Raw genomic sequence first — 21,450 nt, 5'->3', positions numbered from 1 at the left:
AAGTGTTTCTGTTGTAGGCGATGGAAGCTGAATAAAAAAATTCAGACAAGCTAGCAGGTAAGCATGTTAGTATACGTACATACACACAGCGGGCCCTCCCGCACATGCCGATGGGTGCAGCCTGCACACTTGAGCCCTGAGGCTTCCACTCTGCACGTGCACTGTCCAGTGGCTGGATGACAGATCACAGACAAAGAGCCATACGGGTTACACTCACATTCCTGGCAAGATCCTCCAGGAACATTTGGATTACCAGTATAACCAGGTGAACATCTGCAAATAACAAATATTCTTGTATAATTCAACATTACAGCGTGATTAACAAGATTATTAAAAACACGGAATTTCATCCAAGTGCATTTCAATTACAACCCTGATTACTATACTTACAATTCCTGAATTGGTCTTATTAGATATTTTTTTTTGGACAACTATATGTAATATGAAACATGCAAAAAAAAAAAAAGAAATAAAACAAATATGCTAGACCAGTGATGGCGAACGCGTGGCACGCGTGCCGCTGTTGGCACGCCGAGCCGTCTCTGTCGGCTCCCGCGGACTACATCTCCCACAGTTCTCTGGGGAGAACCCTCCCCAGAGAACACTGAAGCCACGCCCAGGGGCGGGCTGGGCCGGGGGGCAATTGCCCCCCAGGCCGCCCGAAATCTAATCTAAACGGCCGCTGGGTGCTGATGCCGCCGGCCGGCGCTACTTTAATACTTTTTAAAAAAATTTAATATGGCAAGCCGGATCGGCTATTAAATGAAAAAAAAATAGTATTAAAGCAGCTCCGGCCGGCGGTATCAGCACCCAGCGGCTGTATGCGATGGCCGCCAAGTGTGAGGGGTGAAAGCTCCGCCCCCTCGCACTCACCTTTCACCCCTCACGCTGCTCCCATCACTATGCGGCCATCAGATTGTTGGAAATCGAATCTAAACGGCCGCTGGGTGCTGATGCTGCCGGCCGGCGCTACTTTAATACTTTATTTATTTTTAATATGGCAAGCCGATCCGGCATATTAAATAAATAAAAAAAAAAGGATTAAAGTAGCTCCGGCCGGTGGCATCAGCACCCAGCGGCCGTTTAGATAAGTTTTCCAGCAGTCTGATGGCCGCATAGTGATGGGAGCAGTGTGAGGGGTGAAAGGTGAGTGCGAGGGGGCGGAGCCACTTCACTTGACTTGCCCCCCCAGGCCTTAGGCTGCCAGCCCTCCCCTGGCCACGCCCCCTCGTTATTCAGGTTTAATTGCAGTGTTGGCACTTTGAAAAAAATAAGTCGTTTTGGTTTGCAGTTTGGGCACTTGGGCTCAAAAAGGTTTGCCATCACTGTGCTAGACAATGTAATCTTGCGGAAATAACAGAAGATCTCTCACAAAGAGACAGCTTATCCTGTAATAGTGTAGATATTTTCTGCCTTGTTTACCTTGGTATGTAGTTTTTTTGCGGTTGTATCTAGTAAATATATTTTAAGGATATTCATTATTTGTTTTTCTTTCCTTATTTGGTGTGCATGCTTCATATTAATTATACAGTACACATGGCATTATTTACTGCTTGGTACAGTGGGGCAAAAAATATTTAGTCAGCCTCCAATTGTGCAAGTTCTCCCACTTACAAAGATGCCTGTAATTTTCACCATAGGTACACTTCAACTATGAGAGACAGAATGAGACAACAAAGTCCATAAATCACATTGTCTGATTTTTAAAGAATGTATTTGCAAATTATGGTGGAAAATAAGTATTTGGGCAATAACAAAAGTTCATATCAATACTTTGTTATATACCCTTGGTTGGCAATGACAGAGGTCAAACGTTTTCTGTAAGTCACAAGGTTTTCACACACACTGTTGCTGGTATTTTGGACCATTCCTCCATGCAGATCTCCTCTAGAGCAGTGATGTTTTGGGGCTGTCGCTGGGCAACACGGACTTTTACTCCCTTCAAAGGTTTTATATGGGGTTGAGATCTGGAGACTGGCTAGGCCACTCCAGGACCTTGAAATGCTTGTTACGAAGCCACGCCTTCGTTGCCCGGGCGGTGTGTTTGGGATCATTGTCATGCTGAAAGACCCAGCCACGTTTCATCTTCAATGCCCTTGCTGATGGAAGGAGGTTTTCACTCAAAATCTCACGATACATGGCCCTATTCATTCTTTCCTTTACACGGATCAGTCGTCCTGGTCCCTTTGCAGAAAAACAGCCCCAGAGCATGATGTTTCCACCTCCATTCTTCACCGTAGGTATGGTGTTCTTTGGATGCAACTCAGCATTCTATCTCCTCCAAACACGATGAGTTGAGTTTCTACCAAAAAGTTCTACCTTGGTTTCATCTGACCATATGACATTCGCCCAATCCTCTTCTGGATCATCCAAATGCTCTCTAGCAAAATTCAGATGGGCCCGGATATGTACTGGCTTAAGCAGGGGGACACGTCTGTCACTGCATGATTTGAGTCCCTGGCGGTGTAGTGTGTTACTGATGGTAGCCTTTGTTACTTTGGTCCCAGCTCTCTGCAGGTCATTCACTAGGTGCCCCTGTGTGGTTCTGGGATTTTTGCTCACCGTTCTTGTGATCATTTTGATACCACGGGGTGAGATCTTGCGTGGTGCCCCAGATCGAGGGAGATTATCAGTGGTCCTGTATGTCTTCCATTTTCTAATAATTGCTCCCACAGTTGATTTCTTCACACCAAGCTGCTTGCCTATTGCAGATTCAGTCTTCCCAGCCTAGTGCAGGTCTACAATTTTGTTTCTGGTGTCCTTCGACAGCTCTTTGGTCTTGGCCATAGTGGGGTTTGGAGTGTGACTGTTTGAGGTTGTGGACAGGTGTCTTTTATACTGATAACAAGTTCAAACAGGTGCCATTAATACAGGTAATGAGTGGAGGACAGAGGAGACTCTTAAAGAAGATGTTACAGGTCTGTGAGAGCCAGATATCTTGCTTGTTTGTAGATGACCAAATACTTATTTTACCAAGGAATTTACCAATGAATTCATTAGAAATCCTACAATGTGATTTCCTGTATTCTTTCCCCCCATTCTGCCTGTCATAGTTGAAGTGTACCTATGGTGAAAATTACAGGCCTCTCTCATCTTTTTAAGTGGGAGAACTTGCAAAATTGGTGGCTGACTAAATACTTTTTTGCCTCACTGTAGGCATTTATTTAGCGTTGCACCCTATCTTACTTTCTTGGCTTATTTGACCTATTTGATGGGCGGTCCTATTTCATATATTTTTGTATCTTTTTGGACAACACCCAATCCCCTCTTGGGAAATTCACTGTATTTGAATTGCTGGCAACTAAAGTGGTTATTACATTGGCGATGGAAACAAGTAGACCACCCCACCCCGCACAGGAGTCTAACATTCTCATAAGTTTGAAAAGATGTGTTTAGCAAGTCCTATTAGTCACGTATCTTCTATTTTTTACTTTTAATCCTTTTTGTTTTATTATCCTTTCTTCAACAGTTATGCAGTAGAAGATATCACATGATGTCATGATCCCTGCTTAATTTAAAAACACATTTTAAGATGGCATTGATGAAAATCCATTGTTTAGACAGAATGCATCAAGGAAGGGTAATTATTTAAATTGCCATTTTTTATTAATATGCTTTATTCTTCTTTAATTTTATTCTATTTTTCTTCTTTTGAAAATACTGGGATTGACCTGGCCCCATGTGGCACTCATTTAGGTGAACAATGATGTCTTTCATCGTTCCTAAATTATATCCCACTTCTCCCACCTGAACCTGATTATAGTATGCCAAAAGAGGATTATTAGAATTTTAAATTAATTTCATATAATAGACCCTTATAAATACTAATCATTTATTGTCTTTCAAAGCAGATAAAAAACAATCTGTCTTAAATTGATCATGTATTTTTTCTATTACTTACCTTTCACAATACTGGCCTTCATATCCCACAGGACAAGCTGTACATCTATAATCATTAATTCCTTGCATAATGCACATAGGGCTAAAACTGCAAGACAAGTTACAGATTTTATTGATGATGTGAGAGTAAAAGTAGCATTATATAATTTATCACAGTAAGGTCTGCATATAAATCCAGCAATAACCAAATAGCAATGACGATATTCTGTAACCTATTAAAACACTGGGTGTAGTAAAATCATTATGGTTAAATTTAGTCTGTAGGCATTTAAAGTCATATAAATAATGATTTTTTTCTGTACGTGTGGAATATGCTTTTTAACTCAACCCAGTACCAAAAATCGAATAGTAGTGCTTTAAACAAAATTATATGTGTATTGTGTTTACAAAAATTGAGAATAAAAATACAATAAACTCTTTACTGCCCATTTAATCAACCACAGGTGACACAAACATTGTATATAGTGTGTAAGCAACCAAAGCAAACTGATATAGACCAAAATCTGTTGATGAATACAAAAATAGATATTAAAGCTGAAAGAAGGTAGAAACGTCCCTTCAGAGGAGAACATATTTGTTTGGTAAGCTGTAGTGCTTGAGAAAAGATGTAAACTAGTAGTAGAAATTTGGGACTTGAAGCCCTCCTACCAAGGAAGGCTCTGAAGCTGAGTCACTTTTAGACAGTTATCTACCACGTGAAATTGATTAACAAAAATAAATAACAAAAATTATGGACCCTTTCTGTCTGTACAAGCAAAGTTCTACTGGTGCAGACTTAGAAAAGGTCTCTTTGGTGCAAAAAGACAGGTTATATAGTTACAAAGGATGAGAGAGTGTTTTGAGCAAAGAGCACAAGTATATTTGTTCCCATCATTCTCTCCTTTAATCTCATCCTTCAGTTAACTACATGTTCCGTTTTCTTTCTTGTATCTAGTCCTCCGGTTTACTTTTACACTATACACTATAGAGACAAAAGCATTAGGATGCAGCTTTTAATAACTGAATTCAAGTGTTTCAATCAGACCAATTGTCATAGGTGCATAAAATCAAGCCATTCAGTCTGCACTTACAAACATTTATGAAAGAAATTGCCCGTTCTGAAGAGCTCAGTGAATTCAAGCGTGGTTCTGTGATAGGATGCCAGCTTTGAAATACATCATCGTGAAATTTCATCCCTGCTAGATATACCACTGTCAACTGTAAGTGGTTTTATTGGAATAAGCAATAAATAGCAGCAACTTAGCCACAGAGCAGAAGACCAAGTAAAGTCACAAAGTGGGGTCAAAAGGTGCTGAGGTGTATAGTGCTCTGTTGATTCCATATATGAAGAGTTCCAAACTTCTACTGGCACTAATATCAACACAAAAACTGTGGGGCGGGGGGTTCAAAGAATGGATTGGCTGATAAGCTGCATGCAAGCCTCACATCGCCAATGCCAAGCGTCAGATCGAGTTGTGTAAACCATGTGGCCACTGGACTTTCAGTGAAGAGAAATCTCAATGCTTCAGCAAACCAAGACCTTTTGGACAATGCAATTCTTCCAACCTTGTGGGGAGGGCCTTTTTCTATTCCAGCATGACTGTGTTCCAGTGCACAAAGCAAGGTCCATAAATACATGGTAGGGTGAGTTTGGTGTGGAAGAACATGGTTGGATGAGTTTGTTGTGGAAGACTTTGATTGGCCCACAGATAGCCCGGACTATTAATGTCTATGTATTTAGAAAAGTGTGCCAGTATTTTTGTCCATAATGTATTTATTCTAGTAGCTGCCATCCTAATTTGTCCTCCCTATTCTCCTTTTTGCCTCTGTATAGGCTGTTTAGGTATCTATTTCACCTGCTACTAAATATGATATCCCCAAAGGAACTAGAGTAGAAAAAAAAATTCCAGAGAGAAAGGGCATAGTTTGCCTTGCTTGTCTAACATATTAACCAATTTTTCATATTATCATTTTTTACACATTATTACATACAGTAGTGATGAAAAGGACAGCTGTACATTTCGAACCATATGTTATATCTGCTGTTCCTTTTCTCTCCTGCACTTTTATATTTTTCCATCAAGAGTTAAAATAGTAAATATGTCTAACTTCATTAAGATAAATAAAATAATTGGATGAGCATGCTTTCTTTGACGTTCGGTATCAGCCCAAACAAAGATCTCCTTCCTAAATCTGGATTTATGTAAAAATAAAAACTGGTATTGAGTTTTGTAAATATCTGAAAATAGGTTGCACATACATTTCATAATTGATAAATCTGGGTGAAAATGTGAGCCTTGTGCCCTAGTCAATACACTATATAAATAAATAAAGGCAGGAAGGTATATTTACTCATGTATTAATTTTGTCAACAAAATTCTTTTGGCTCACCAAAATTTAATTTAATTAATTACTTGAACATAGATTATGGTCCCCTCTTTACTTTAAATTAGATAGTCCCATCGGCTTTGTCACTAAGCAGTCTCCAGAGTGAGTCCCAGGGCTGATATAATGCAGGTGAGAGTCAATATTATCTAGAAGTAGGATGTGTCTGTCATTGTACGTCTTCAGTAATGTTGAAAAAGTACCCATATCTCTTTTGGGCTGTACTAGTACAGTCAGTAGTGCTCACAAAACATTAAATCAATCGAGCTTGAATAGGTAATAAAATTACTACTTTGCAAAAAATGTAAACAAATTGATCTGCTACTCGCAAACTCATTATCCAACACATTTTCAACTCTGTAAAAATAGATCCATGGCTTATAACCCTATTTGAAGTGCTGAGTTTACAGGAAACAAAACACTTTTAAAACTGATAGCTGGGAAAATAATTTGTTTAGGGAAAACTTTACATCTCAAATAAAAAAGATTAGCTTTTTCTCCTGAGCCTTGCCTTTGTTTATGTAGAACTTTCTTTTATTTGCCTGATTAGATTTTAAATATTAGAACAACACTGTATTGCTAGGGGTACTTTTTTTTTTCTCAGATGAGTAGCATTATTCATTCCAGATGAGTATCACTCGAACACCTAGTTAATAGTCTAGTCTCTTGAGATGCTATAATCAAGTTGTCATTTACAAAAATACTGTCACATTCTGTCTCCCGGGATTGTGATAAGGCTAACATATTGAATTTAGTATATGACATAGTTCAATTTAAGTAAAGTGTTTGTGCAAAGGAAACTTTAGATGTTTCTTAGTTCATGCAAATATTCAGAGGTTGAAATAGTTAACAGATGTCATAGGTTTTTCATTAGTTCACAGTATGAATAACTGTCGGGATGTTTACGTCGTCTGATTCATATTAAAACAGCAGAATGCTAAATTAATCTATGACAAACAGCGGTAGTTATGTGTGATGCCATGGTCTAAAGGAGGCTGCTTGCACAGTGTGCAAGTAGCCAGAGAGAAAGCTTCCAGTAAGCTAGTCAGTGAGAGGGTAAGGGAGCAAGCATGTATGTATAAATGTATGGTTGTATGTAAGTGTGAGAAAGTATATATAAGTGTGTGCGTTAACATGAATGTGTAAGTGTATGTGAGCATGGATAGGTATATGTAAGTGTGTTTTAGCATAGATGTGTATGTGAACGTTTGTGTGTTAGCATGGTTTTGTATGTGTAAGTATGTGTATGTCAGCATAAATGTGTAAGTGTGTGTTAGTAAGTATGAGTAAGTGTAAGCATGCTTATGTGTAAGCATGCTTATGTGTGACTGTGTATGTTTACGTAGTGTAAGCATGCTTATGTGTGACTGTGTATGTTTACGTAGGTGTGTGTACCTATGTGAATGTTGAACACCCAGGCCAAAAGGTGCCAGCCCTTCACTGATGGCAAATCAATACATAAATGCATGACCAGACCTTATGTGCCATACAAGTCTAGGCACAAGAAGTTTAGTGATGCTTGATCTAATTTATTTTTAAATATACCTTAATTAACAATTCAAAAATAACTGTAACAAAGCTCAATGAAAAAAAAAATATTTTGTTCTGGATGTTAATTAAAAATTTATATTGCTTTACTAGACTCACAGAAAACAGTGTGTTGCAGTACCAGACTTGAAAGGTAATAAGACCAGGAAGCGTTAAATCATAGTTGTTCAGTTGTGGAGCTGATACAGACTTACATAAGCTTTCAAGAGCTCAGAAGTCCTTTCTTCAGTTGATTATATCTGGAATATTGATCTGTTATGTCTTCTAAGTTGTACAGACACTTAGTTTAAGTAAGCTTTCATTAACTTTTTATGCCAGTGACAGGGGAGTTACCTAACCGACACTAATAATGAAACTGCTCTTTAACTTACTTGTTACTGGGAATTTGTAAAGGACAGGCACATGGCTGGCAATCATCTGGTGAACCTCTGACAGTCTCATAGAATCCTGGTGCACAACTTTCACAGTGATCACCTGCTGTGTTGTGTTTGCATGACTGGAGGTGAAAAATGGGTACATGATCAGAGACATCAACTGGAAGTTAAAAGTGTTTACTTAGACAAAATATTATATATTAGATGAGATTTATATATATGCTGCCAGCCGATTCTATAGCACTGATACAACAGAGTTAGTAGAATACTTTAAAATCCACAAACAATAATAAACTAGCACAAAAAGGAGAAGAAGAACATGCTCTTTTGAGCTTACACAGTGGCGTCTCCAGCTTTCATATGTAATTACATGCATTTGTAACTACATAATATGTACTTACCTCTTTAAAGTAAAGACCGTGATTGAAATATGATTTCAAAATAACAGCTGTGCTGGCTGTTAATATATATTAATATTAGCCCCTCTGACAATATATATTAATATTAGACCCTGCTGACAATATATATTAATGTTAGCCCCTGCAGCCAATATATATATATATATATATATATATTTTAATATTAGTACCTACTGCCAATATATATATATTAATATTACCCTTGCTGCCAATATATATTAATATTAGACCATGCTGCCTATATATATTAATATTAGACCCTGCTGCCAATATATATAACTATTAGACCCTGTTGCCAATATATTTTATATTGAAAAAATTGGACCCCAGGAAAGCATTTCCTTGAGCCCGGCTCCACGCTCCCTGCTATGCAATCATACAAACCCTGTATTTGCAGGTATACATAAATAATGTATGGAAACATAGCTTTGCAGGTATAGATCAATTGGAATTCACATAAAAACTCAGCATTAAAGGTATAGAACCCCCCCTAAATTATAGGCATAGATCACAGGTTGCACACCCCAAAAGCCAGCCTTGACACCCACATTGCCAACATAGAACCTGACCAGCACCCAAATTACACACATAGGAAGTGCTATCTTTGTCCCCAAACAGCCCAGCATGAGTCAACTTTGTCCCCAAACAGCCCAGCGTACGACACCTTTGACCCCGCCCTGTGCCATCTTTGTCCCATAAACACGCCACCTGTGCCATCTCTGTCCCATAAGCACCCTGCCTGTGCCATCTTGGCCCCCAAGGTTTAAACACTCTGCTTGTGCCATCTTTGCCTTTCCACAAATCAATTATACATCTATGATACACACAAACACATTTACAGTCATTCACTAATTCACTCTTTCATTCACACAAATCATTCTTACAATCATTTATTCTTTCACTCTTTCACTCAATTCATATACACATTAATTCATACTCTCACTCATTCACACAATTCATCCACACAATAATTCATACTCTCACTCATTCACACAATTCATCTACACATTAATTATTTAATTCTCTCACTCATTCATACAATTCATCCACACAATTCATTCATTTACACAATGCATCCACACATTAATTCATTCATTCTCTCTCGTATTCTCACTCTTTATTTCAATATTCTTACTACCCACCTTTCTCACTATGTACCCTGCCCCCCCTCCTCCATTTTCTCACTATCTGCCCTCTCTCCCCTGCAGTGAGAGCACAAGGCCTCTACTTCACTGCTGAGTGCTGGTATATGACGTCATATTCCGGCGCTCAGCATTAAATGCTGGCACCGCAACCAAGACGGAGGAGAGTGAGGGGCGCCGAGTGGTTGCTGAAAACTTATTCATGAGCAAACGCTTGGTGCCTCTCTCTCTCCTCTGCTTCAATCATCCCTGCACAAGCGGTTGCTGCAAACTTATTCATGAGTGAATGCTTGGCGCCTCTCTCTTTCCTCTGCTTCAATCATCCCTGCACAAAAAAAGGACAGCGTTTCAATTGGGGGGGACACAGGAGGTACAGCATGATGTTGTGGGGGCCATGGCCCCCTCTGGCCCCCCTACCGACGCCACTGAGTTTACAATCTAGTCGGTGGTTGAGGGGGAAGTGAAACCGTGGGAGAGGACTGCTTGGATGGGGATGAGTTGCTTGAGTCAGGATGATCTGTAGAGGTTCTTGGTCATGCAGCTTGATTAGGATAATGGCTGAGAGTGTTAAGAAGAATTATTTTTTAGGCTTCTCAAAAAAGTGGGAGAGAGAGCTTTTTAAAGTCGCATATGAGGGAGACAGTCTGATGGAAAGAGGAAGGGAATGCCACAGACAGGGTACACCGTGGGTGAAATACTGATTGCGGAAGTGGGAAGAGGTAATCATTGTAGAAGAGAGACACACGTTGTGAGAGAAACGAACAGGTGTATTTGGATAGGAGGGTGGAGATATAGGGGGGTAGGGAGTTGTAAAGGGCTCTATAAGCAAGTGTCAGAAGTATACTATTTGCATATATATATATATATATATATATATATATATATATATATATATATATATATATATATATATATATGTTACAGCTTTGGTTTTTGTGTCACATGATAAATAAGTAAATCTATAAAATATAAATGAATAAAATTTTGACAAGATTAAAGAACTAATTCTGAGAAAACCATGGGTATTCAACAGTCGTAGGAATTAAGTTTCCAATGCTGTGTTTACAAACGTCTTAAATTCACCCGGGTAGTTGGAACTAATAATAGTAATGTTAAGGCCAGTCAAATGGTTTTAGACCATAGCTTCCCAAAGATTGGCCACAGGTCATATAAACTGAGCCTATTTTCAGTATCTACTCAGAGAATGACAAGTAGACGTGAGTCCTGGTACCCAACATTGGGGAACTAGAACATTGAAAAGATGCCATTTTGATTCATACCCTACAGCAAATCTGGCTAAACACACTTCTGCATGGCTTGATCATACAGTATGTACACACTAGTTCATCCTTATAGTCAAGATGGCCCTGATAATACTAAATAAGAGGGATGAATCTGTCCATCCTTAATTGCACCATGGATGTCTGGAGGCTCACTATTTTAGTGGTGCAGTATTTTATTGATGTGTAATTTCCCATATATTGCCTGAGAGATACATCCCTTTCCACCTAAAATGTCATACTTACAGAATATGGTATTTTAAAGATGAAATACCGTATTATGAACATTTACTGTGAGGAAAGATTTTTATAGAGGATCATATACAGATGATTATGTAATCTGACCTAGCAGGGGACAAATGTAAAGGTTCTGTAATCATCATTTTTTAAAGCCAGTCTGTGCCCTCTTTCAGTAATCCTTTTATACATTAGAAATAAATAACGTTCAGTATTACAATTAATGAAATCATACCTGGCAAACAGATGTGTCTGGGTCGCATATGTCACTATGGCCATGGCACTCACAAGGTACACAGGTTCCAAGTGCAGGACCAGGTCGTCTTCCTGGGAATGTTGCAGCAACTCTGTAAAATCCTGCAGAACACGTCTGAAAAAAATATTACAAAAAGTTCTGACCATCTAGTGCTGTGAAGCAAAGAATCTATTTGACAATATCTACACCACCTACACCAATAGGACTTAACATTTGAAGGAGACATAGAAAGTTCATCTGTCTGCCCAAAAAAGGGAATACAATATCAACATTGATTCAATAATTATCATTCCAATCAGGCTGTGGTAGAGATAGGAATTAAAATGCTGAACTAAACTTGTCTTCATTATGTCAATAGATAGAGCATATCAGTCAGTCAGTTTGCATTCAATAACATTTTAATGCTAAATTAAACCTCACCCACAATGGTAGTTAAAGAGTATAAATATTGGTAGAAAGGTTAAAACCCTAAGATGTACCTCACATGAAAGTCCAGAGTAACCTGGAGGACAGTGACATTTCTCAATTAAATAGGCTTGAGAGCTTATGGTGAAAGAAGTCCCTTGCTCGGCCACTTCCAGAGAGATTTCAGAAATTCTAAAAGATTAAAAAAAAAAACACATTACAGCATTCACTGTATTTTTGCCAAAACCCAATGGAGAACCCATGCACATATACTTCAGGTGCCTTTATGAACCCTCCAAAAAGGAAAACATTAACGTAAAAACCCAGCCCTATTATAATACAATAATCAGACTTATACAAATCGCACTTGCATATTGATCTTCTAAAATGACTTCACACCATGATTACTAGCTAATGAATACAAATAATAAAAGCTTCACTAAACAGAAAGGTAGCCAGATAACTATTTTTTATCATCCGCCACCTAATAAAACAAATATCTAACAATATGTAATTTCAGACATATCAACAAATAATATTCAATAATTGAAAAACAACACAAAGTATGCTTTATCCACATTTATTTAGGGGTTCTTACATGTACAGCAAATGACTAATGGGAAGCACTTTATAGTTCAACATGTGAACATGTGGCATTTTGAAAGCATATGGATTCAACGTATAAATACATCACTCCCATCATTTCAAATGACACTTTCTTGACCACTTCTCCTCATGGCTTCACCACTTCTACTCTGGTGGTTCTTCTGGTATTCATGGAGACACCCCTTTAAGTCTTGTGGCTTCCGAATTTGTCTCCATTTTCTTGCCCTTTAATCCCACACAACACACTTCCCTAATAATGATGACAGTCACACACTGGACCTTTTTTGCCTAGCATGTGCTCTCTTACTAACTTCTCTAATTTTCCTTTACCCTAATCTGGCCACCACTTCCTTTTTCTCCCAATGACCATGCCTAACCAGAGACCTTAGTTTTCTCAATTTTCATAAATTTACTCCCTCTGTCCTCTCCCATCATAAAAATGTAATGCCCTAACCTTGCTATCTCTCTCTTTATAACTCCACCCTCACATCTGCACCTGAGGATGTAGTCTGAACTACTACTCACTTTTCACGACCCTCACATTTCTAACTCTGGTATACGACAGCAACCCGACACCTTCAACGTTGCTCCCGCACTGCTGAACATAGTTGGTGGAAGTCACATTCTGTGTCTGACTTTGAACACTATAAATTCATGCTACGTTCCTACTACTCTGCTCTTGCCCTTGCTAAGGAAACCTGCTTCACCTCTCTTATCTCTTCTAAGTCTCATAACCGTAAACACCACTTCAGTATTTTCAATTCGGTTCTGCACCCTATAACAACTACTCCTCAGATGTGATATACCTGCACAGTCCTCCTCCTGGCCTAAATTAAATTACTAATGATCTCCCCACTAAATCCAATGGCCACTAATCTATGCTAATCCTACTGGACCTTTCTGCTGTTTTGACACTGTGGACAGCCCTCTTTTCCTAAAACCGTTTCATAATCTTTGTCTCTGTGACACTACTCTCTCATAGTTCATATTCTAACTTGTACCTTCAACGTCTCCCTCTCCAGTAACACTTCCGCTCTCCTTTCCCTCTCAGGGTAACAAAGGCTCAGTTCTAAAGACCCTTTGCTACAGTTCCCCTGTCTTGCTACAGTTCCCCTGTCTCGCTACAGTTCCCCCTTTGCTGTAATCCATTTCTGGATTTCCTTGTGCTCTGCCGTTGGCTGCTGAGTCTTATATTTTGATCCTGCTCTTAGCTTCAGCTTCTGTTTTCTTTATAAGTTGTGCCCCACCCATTTGTTATGTTTGTCTCAGTCTGCAGTCTCTAGGTATGTCTATCTCTGTTCTGTGTTTAAATTTAATTTTCAGTTTCAGCCTATTTAAAATTCAATAAGCAGGGTTTAGCGCTAGGACACACTGAATATCGGAGTACGTTGGTGTATTGGTGAGCTAAGCATACTATGCCCATATGATGTGACTAAATCAACAATTATTATCATATAGTCCTAGGCTAGTCCTGTATTTATGTGTGTCAGTATTTTATGTTACCTTTGCCCTCTCTTCCCTTAATCATCTGAGAATCTCGGTTCCTCTCTCCTCTCCCCATGTCCCAGTGAAATTCCTATCCTTGCTTAAAGGAGAAGCTCCTCACTCCATCCCCTGTGTTCCCTGCCTTGTTCCCTGTCCTTTGTTGTGTCCTGTACCATATATGTCTTGTCTGGTTAAGTTTCTTGCTTTGTTTCCCTGTTCCTTGCTAAGTCCTCCTTGCTCGCTTTGTCCCCCTTGCTTGATGAGTCCCCTTGCTTGTTATGTTTCTCTTTACCCTCTGCTATTACTCTGCTTACCTTCCCTTATCCCAGCCTATAGCATCCTGCACATTTCTCTGTAGCGCTATGTCTCATGTCTGCACCAGGGTGCATATCACCAGGTTCTGTTTTGAACTGTACAACATCTGCTGCCACGTCAGGGTCCTGGTCGCACAACCCTAGGTGCTCAACACCTGGGAGAGGGCGGTTGCCCTGCACCAGGCCCTGTTTGACTCTGCTTCTGCACAATATCTCCTGAATATTATCAATGGGCGATCTGGGTCATTACAGTCATCTGTATGGACCCCGTTCCTGACAGTTACTCTCAATGTCAATGGGGTAATCATCTCCCCGCCCCCTCACCCTTGCTGCCTTGGTGTCACCGTTGGCTTAAAGATATTTTATTTATATATTTATGAACACAAAATGTGTTGTACTGCAGTATCTGACTGCACTCTGGTTAAAGAGTATATTGCTGCTGGGTGTCAGCAAATTAATTTATCTTATATAAACAGATGTTAGGCAATCTTTACTACAAATAAACTTTGGCATTCAAAGAACAACAATATAAGATATACTTGCTTCTTTTACAACTTTACAACTTTGCAAAACTTAGTAGCTTATATTTACATAAATATATATTTTGCATCATTAGGATATTACATAGAAGCCTGTTCTAAAATATGTCCACGGGTACATACTTGGTAAGATACATTTGTGCATCTGTGCACATAATTATTTATAAAAGAAACTATTTATTTTTTTACAAAAAGATCAAATGTTGTATTTTTCCAAGCATTACTTATTCGATAGGGAACATATTATCAGTAACTACATTTTTCTTTACCAATATAAAGAACAATAAACTTGTCCATGGGTGATGCCTCTTAACACTACTTGCTATATTTATATGATTTGGAAAAAAGTAACTTGAATGGAGACTAAATTGCAGTAAGAAAAAAGGTGGAATAAACATCAAGCAGTAGGACAAAATAATGTTATATTTAACAGGATCTGGAAGCTAGTGGAATACTAATCGCATGGTCACTGCTGGCTTTTTATCTACCTTCTGTAATCACTTGTTATCTGGATTTGGTCAGATGTTATACATCAGGTTGACTCTTAAATTATAAAAGTGCCCTTGTGCAAAGAGTGAGACATAACAAAACTGATTGGTGCCAAAAGACTTTTGACAGGAGAATAAGAGTTTGCTTACATGCGTCCCACCTCTTCTGGGGAAAATATATAAATATTTATTCAGAACAGTATGCTAGCTTTTCAGATGGAAGTCTTTGTGCATCTAATGAAAAATCCCTTCCCATCACCTTCAGGAGTTAGAAAATAGTTTGTGTACAACAGACTATTTACAACCATAGATCCATATTTGCATAATAATAAACTTAGGGAGCACAGAGCTACTTGCTTGTTTGAGAGGTATTTGGAAAGGAAAGTTATAACTTGTTTTTCGCACAGCATAGGCCTACTGGGACTTAAACTAACTAGCAACCAATGATTATTTCAGATTTTATAAATAATTAGAAGCAACGTAAAGGGCATACTTGCAATCCAGGCTCTTGTGATTTATCATTGCTTTATGTATTATCCCAAAACAAACAATGCCAACAAATTATATTGCTCTGTAAAATAATTCCAGAAACAGAGTTTTTGTGTGAACATATAAATCAGTGCAGTGTTTTATAACAGGGAGGAGAATTTGCATTCCGTCTATGATTAAGACAGCATTTGTAGTGATTTATTTTAGTCTGAATTGTACTACGGAATTACCAAAAGACACTGTTCGAGATGCAGAATTTTACCTAAGGTTTTCTCAGTCTAACAAAGGGGTTTGTTCACTCAACTCTAGTGAGTAATGGAGAGCTGAAACATTTTGGCCTCCTTTACAAGTTTTTTTTTTTTTGCATCACCCAAGGGTGGGTGAATGTAAATCTTGGAATGCAAGTAGGGAATGTTAATTTAACCATAGTCTTGGGTCTTTCTGGGTCTATTTCTAATGATGTTATATACTGTGAATGACAGAGAACATCTTCGTCTGGCAAGATTTCTTCATGGACAACAAGAGTCTTACATACGAAAAGAATATGTATGCAAGTACATTGTAATTTATACCCCTGGAAGTTATGTGTTTCATTAGAAATGTTGAAACAAATATAAAAATCATCACCTGGTTTGTCTTAATACATTTCCATAGGAGGCTTTTATTAGGATGTAATGAATGTCATACAGAACATCCATGAAGTCCTCACGAGTTACAGGGCTTCCTTCCACCGATCCAAGATACTTCCAGTCATGCTGACACAATCAAAACATATAACCTGGTTAATCCATATGTCACAGTAAAATATATTACAAAACGTTAAGGGGAAATTATTAATTGCTACCTCAGTCATCTCAATGTCATGTCTTGTCAGTTGACCGTTCTGAGGGGCAGCCATGTGTCTCACTATAATCCTGTGATTTGTTGGTGGACCACCTCTGATGATTACTTGAGGCTCGTAAGTTGAAGGACCAGTCTCTTCGCGTGCTTCAAAGTAAATGGCATATTTCAGTTTGCCGCCATAGGCCGTCAGCTTTTAAAGTGAAAAAAGGAAATTAAGAGTGATTCAATTTGCCAACGAAAAGCAGTGAAAATAATACTTGCATGTACTGAGGCTTTTTGGCAAGAGATTGTTACCCCATAATGTGTATCCCACATAAGGTATGTCTGTGGGGGACCAAAGATAATGGATACCAGTATGATTTACTCATACAATACCTATGAATATGCAAACAGCCTGCTTTGTCTGTCACACGCGCCCTTATTGACCCTGAATCTAACTCTTCTGTAACTAAATGCATCATTAGAAACTTCATGCCTAGTACTGTTCTGTACCCAAACCTTTCCTAGAAATTATTTAAACATGTAAAATTCATGAGAAATCAGCAAATTATTAAATCGCTATATCAAGCATGTCCATATATACCATAACAGCAATTGTAAAATGAAATCTAATTAATATTATGCAAATATTCATGAGAATATAACATTAACTTAATAAGGGAAGCATTTAAAGTTGGAACACTTTATTGATTATGGTAATGACATTTAAATAGGTTTATTCCTAAACAGGAGACCTCAGAAGATACAAATGCATTGATGTGTTACAAATATAAACAAATTATCCAAATAACTAGAAAAATGAAATCAATGTTACAGTAAAATGCGCTTACATCTGCTTAACATAATGATTTGTATAATACCTGCATAAACTATTACAGAAAATCCAGTTTTGTTCATCCTTAACTAAGGGTTGTTCTAGAGCACTTGTTGACCCTTCTCTCTGAGAATTCCACCATTATAAAAAAAAAAGTAGGACACTAGTAAACTATTAATAACAACTTTAACCTTGCTATGGCTTACACTTGACAGAAACTAAGTCAATCCTAAAATAATTATTTATCAGTATACAATTGGCAGGATTGCATTTAGAAAATTGAACTATATATAGTTCATGACTTATGGTTTAGGCATACCATATTTCTGTTGCCCCCTCCTGCATGTACTTGGAATTAATCCCATAGTGTCCCCACTACCAGTTTAGAACCCTTGACAACCTGTAGGTTAGGATCAGTCCTGATATAACACTTTAAATATATATAGAGATATATTCTATTATATTATATTATATCCCAAATCACTATGTCCAGAAGTCAGAGAAAGGTTCTCAATTGAAAGAAATCCACGAAAATACATATTTTACCCGTGGGCAGAACAACCAAAATCCTCCTTTATTAAATTGCATATTTGATGTGATTAATTGAAACTATAAAGCTGTGGGGATAAAGCAAACATGGAACAAAAGGAAACATAATCTATATTCTGAGCAAGAAAAATAAGATTACTATTAAAAAAAAACATTCCAAAATATGACTTCTGTTTACCCACAGGAACCTGATGAAAATATAAACACTGTATGAAAAGGAAATGTAATTTATATTCTTAACATGCTTAAATACATTTTCACTTGTGGCCTTGTCTTTATTTTATTAACTGAATTCATCTTAATGTTGCTGATTCATCTCAGGCTACATTTGCATGAATCATTCTGCGGCCCTTGGTATTGATAGACAACGTTATCATGTCACAAAAGATGTCATGAGTTACATTGCTGTGTGTGGTTTGGCAATTATAGTTAAGTTTGGTTCATCATATTACACTATAGCGTTTTGTTATTATTATTTATTGTGTGAGCTATTGAGATGCTTCCGTAAGATTCACGAGCTATCATACATATGTTCACTAATACCATACAGAAACGTCACAACTAGATCAAATTTTAATCTATGTCATAACGTACCTTTCTGCCTTCGAATTGTTGTGGGAGCTTCCAATAAAATGGTTCGGAGTGCAAGTCCTGTTTCACTTGATCAATCATTGCAATAATTTCTGGATGCTGGAAGATCACACCTTTTGTAGTCCTGTGTTGGTGTGTGAAGTCCGTCAATTCAAGCATTGTTTGATCTGGCTTCAGTGTTATCTTTTAAACACATAAAGAAACAGAAGAAGAGATATATCGTTTGTAAACATTTAGTAAATTGCTTCTCTTTTTATCTATCTTATATCTTATAGGAGTCTCAGTCGACGTGAATTATATTGCATGGGCATATGAATAGAGTTCATAGAGTAGTGGAAGGCACAACTTATCTAAGTCTTATAGGAAATCTAGACCACAGCATGCAACAGCTTTACTAGTGCACCGCTGGACAATAGAAGTGTCTCACAACTTTCCTAGAGTCAAAGGCTCATTGGAGAGGTTTCAGCTGTTAATACCCAGAAATTATTGTCACATAAACGATACCATGCCCTCCTCGGCAGTATGCTGCCCCGTTCGAAAAGGTCCAGCCAGTACTTTGCTAAAGACGTTCCACAGTTGTTACAGTTTCTACAAGAAATTTATTTTCTCATCAACAAACTAATAAAATAGTGATGACGCGTTAAAGCAGGAATTGTGGGTTATATTTATGGCTCCATTTTCATTTTTATAATGGACTTGTTAAATAGCACTATCCATGAAAACAAACATAGTTTTAAACTGATCAACCATGTACTATATTTACTGAATATACATTACATTGTTGGAAATATTCTGCTGTCTAGCATCAGTATAGCTATAAGCTTTTACATTTAAGCTGGCCAAAATACAATGTCAGAGGGGTAGATTTCTGTACAGGGAATGCCTTACTTTTTCAGTTGTTTCAGCATGTTTTACTAAAATACACCAGCAGGAACTCGCATTATGGTATTATATGGCTCAACAGATTTCATATTACTCACCCACATACGGATCAATCCATCTGCTTCCGTACACTGGGCAGTCAGTCCAAAGCAATAGCAGCTGCTGCAACCAAGTGGATTCCCTACATGAAGTCCAAAAGTGCCAGGTTTGCATCTATCACAGTAGACACCTTCTACGTTTGACTGCAGGCGAGATAAAGACTTTACAATGTAATAGTTATATTGTGGAAGATTTCATACAGCTTTTTAATGACAAAAAATTTAAAGAACTGTGTGTTAGTGTATCTTACACACCTTCTTATCCTATTAAATTTATTTTTATCGATTTTGAAGGAGCATGCATAAAACAGAACTGCACATTTATTGTAGAAGCTTAAAGAATATTTCATTATTATTATTTATTTTTTGCATTATTCACAAATATGGACCTGCTTTGCTAGCAGATTCAAATTGTTAGACTTCCCTTCAGAAATGTGTCTACTTGTGCCCTTTGTTAAAAACTCGTTTTCTTACCCCTGCCTCTGAATCTGGAGAAATAATTGTGTAAGTCATGTCAAGATGGATGTCTACAGCCTGAGCTTTTAAGGAGGTAACAAATCAATAATTAAATGCATGTGATATTGTATAAGGATAATCTGTGTTTTATTCTACTATTACTTATAGGCATTGACGACCAGGCAATCTCCACAATCAAGCATAATTTCAAGATATGCATCAACCAATAAACTGAATGAGTGCCAGAACTCTACATAACACTCCAAAGGTTGCTGCTGTGCAATTGTCAATGCCTTGCCTGATTGAAAAGATTTGTCTTATCTCTTGCACACAATATAACCTGCTTTTCAAAGTCTTTGAGGTTTTGAATATTAACAGTGGTGACTGTTCATAGAGTTTGATTTTACATTATATATTGGGTACAAGCAGGTGGCTTATCAGAATGTTCCAGACAGCACTGCGATGGGATATTTTCACCCTATGTGAAACAGCCCTTCAAAACCTTTTAGAAACAGTATTGACTTTTTTCCTCTCTTATACTCATGTTCTGCAATCGTGATGATTTGCCCTATGTGTCAGTGAGGCCTTGTACAGTATTTTAATATTTTTAATGGAACAACTCACCAGCGTTGTCACTGAGAACAATATATTGCTATAATGTATTCTGTATTCTGTTACTACAGCTCTATGTACGTGAGGGAGATCCTCTTAAAAATCTATACAAAGGGCATGATTCTGTTAAGGTATAATAAATACAAAAAACATATTCTTAAAACCTTAACTTAATATGTATCAGTCAAATTCACTTCCTATTCTATCGCAGACTAAAGTTGGATTCACAACAGATGGTGATAATTTAAAACTACATGGAAACTACAAACTACATGTAGGAAAACATCAGAACAGAAGAAGGCCCTTGGAGGCAATAAATGACGTATGCTTTGCCTACACACTCGCAGTGTGAAAGCACAGTTGGTAGCCACATACTAAGAGACTGGAATTCCTGCTCAAGGGACTGTAAAGGTAAGTGACCCATGTTATCGTGCATTGAGCCAAATGGCCTGTCTGGCCAAGTCAGAATACCAAAAAGGGGACTGCTGTTAATTCTGCACAAAACTGTTGTGTATTTTAACATGATAATTCAGTAATATGACACTACACATAATATTTGACACTACACATTTTATGTACTGTTATACCTTATTCATAATACTCTAACGCTAAACATACTAAAGTTAACTACAACAAATGAACCCTAAGCTAACATGAGTCAATAGGTAGCCTGTACATATCCTGCAATTGTTATAAACAAACATTTGCTCAATTGTTTGTATAAAGTGGCTGCACACTGGTCATATTCATATAAAAATA

General features: G+C 37.8%; 1 protein-coding gene across 1 annotated transcript in view; it reads right to left on the bottom strand.

Annotated features, from left to right (window-relative positions):
- The window catches only part of LOC149275966 (laminin subunit alpha-2-like), a 411,836-nt gene that overhangs the window by 127,046 nt on the left and 263,340 nt on the right, over positions 1–21,450 (bottom strand). Inside the window, 9 exon segments of the mRNA XM_089504075.1 lie at positions 80–273; positions 3,902–3,988; positions 8,184–8,308; positions 11,500–11,634; positions 12,000–12,117; positions 16,474–16,601; positions 16,691–16,879; positions 18,647–18,826; positions 19,624–19,767. Of these exon segments, the coding sequence (XP_089360201.1) occupies positions 80–273; positions 3,902–3,988; positions 8,184–8,308; positions 11,500–11,634; positions 12,000–12,117; positions 16,474–16,601; positions 16,691–16,879; positions 18,647–18,826; positions 19,624–19,767 (1,300 nt within the window).

This window comes from Sceloporus occidentalis, unplaced genomic scaffold (genome assembly GCF_023333645.1).
Source record: "Sceloporus occidentalis isolate IW3139 unplaced genomic scaffold, rSceOcc1.0.p SCAF_254, whole genome shotgun sequence".
Lineage (NCBI taxonomy): Eukaryota > Metazoa > Chordata > Lepidosauria > Squamata > Phrynosomatidae > Sceloporus > Sceloporus occidentalis.
The sequence above is the reverse complement of the archived record's forward strand: the minus strand, read 5'-3'. Positions and strand labels throughout refer to the sequence as shown.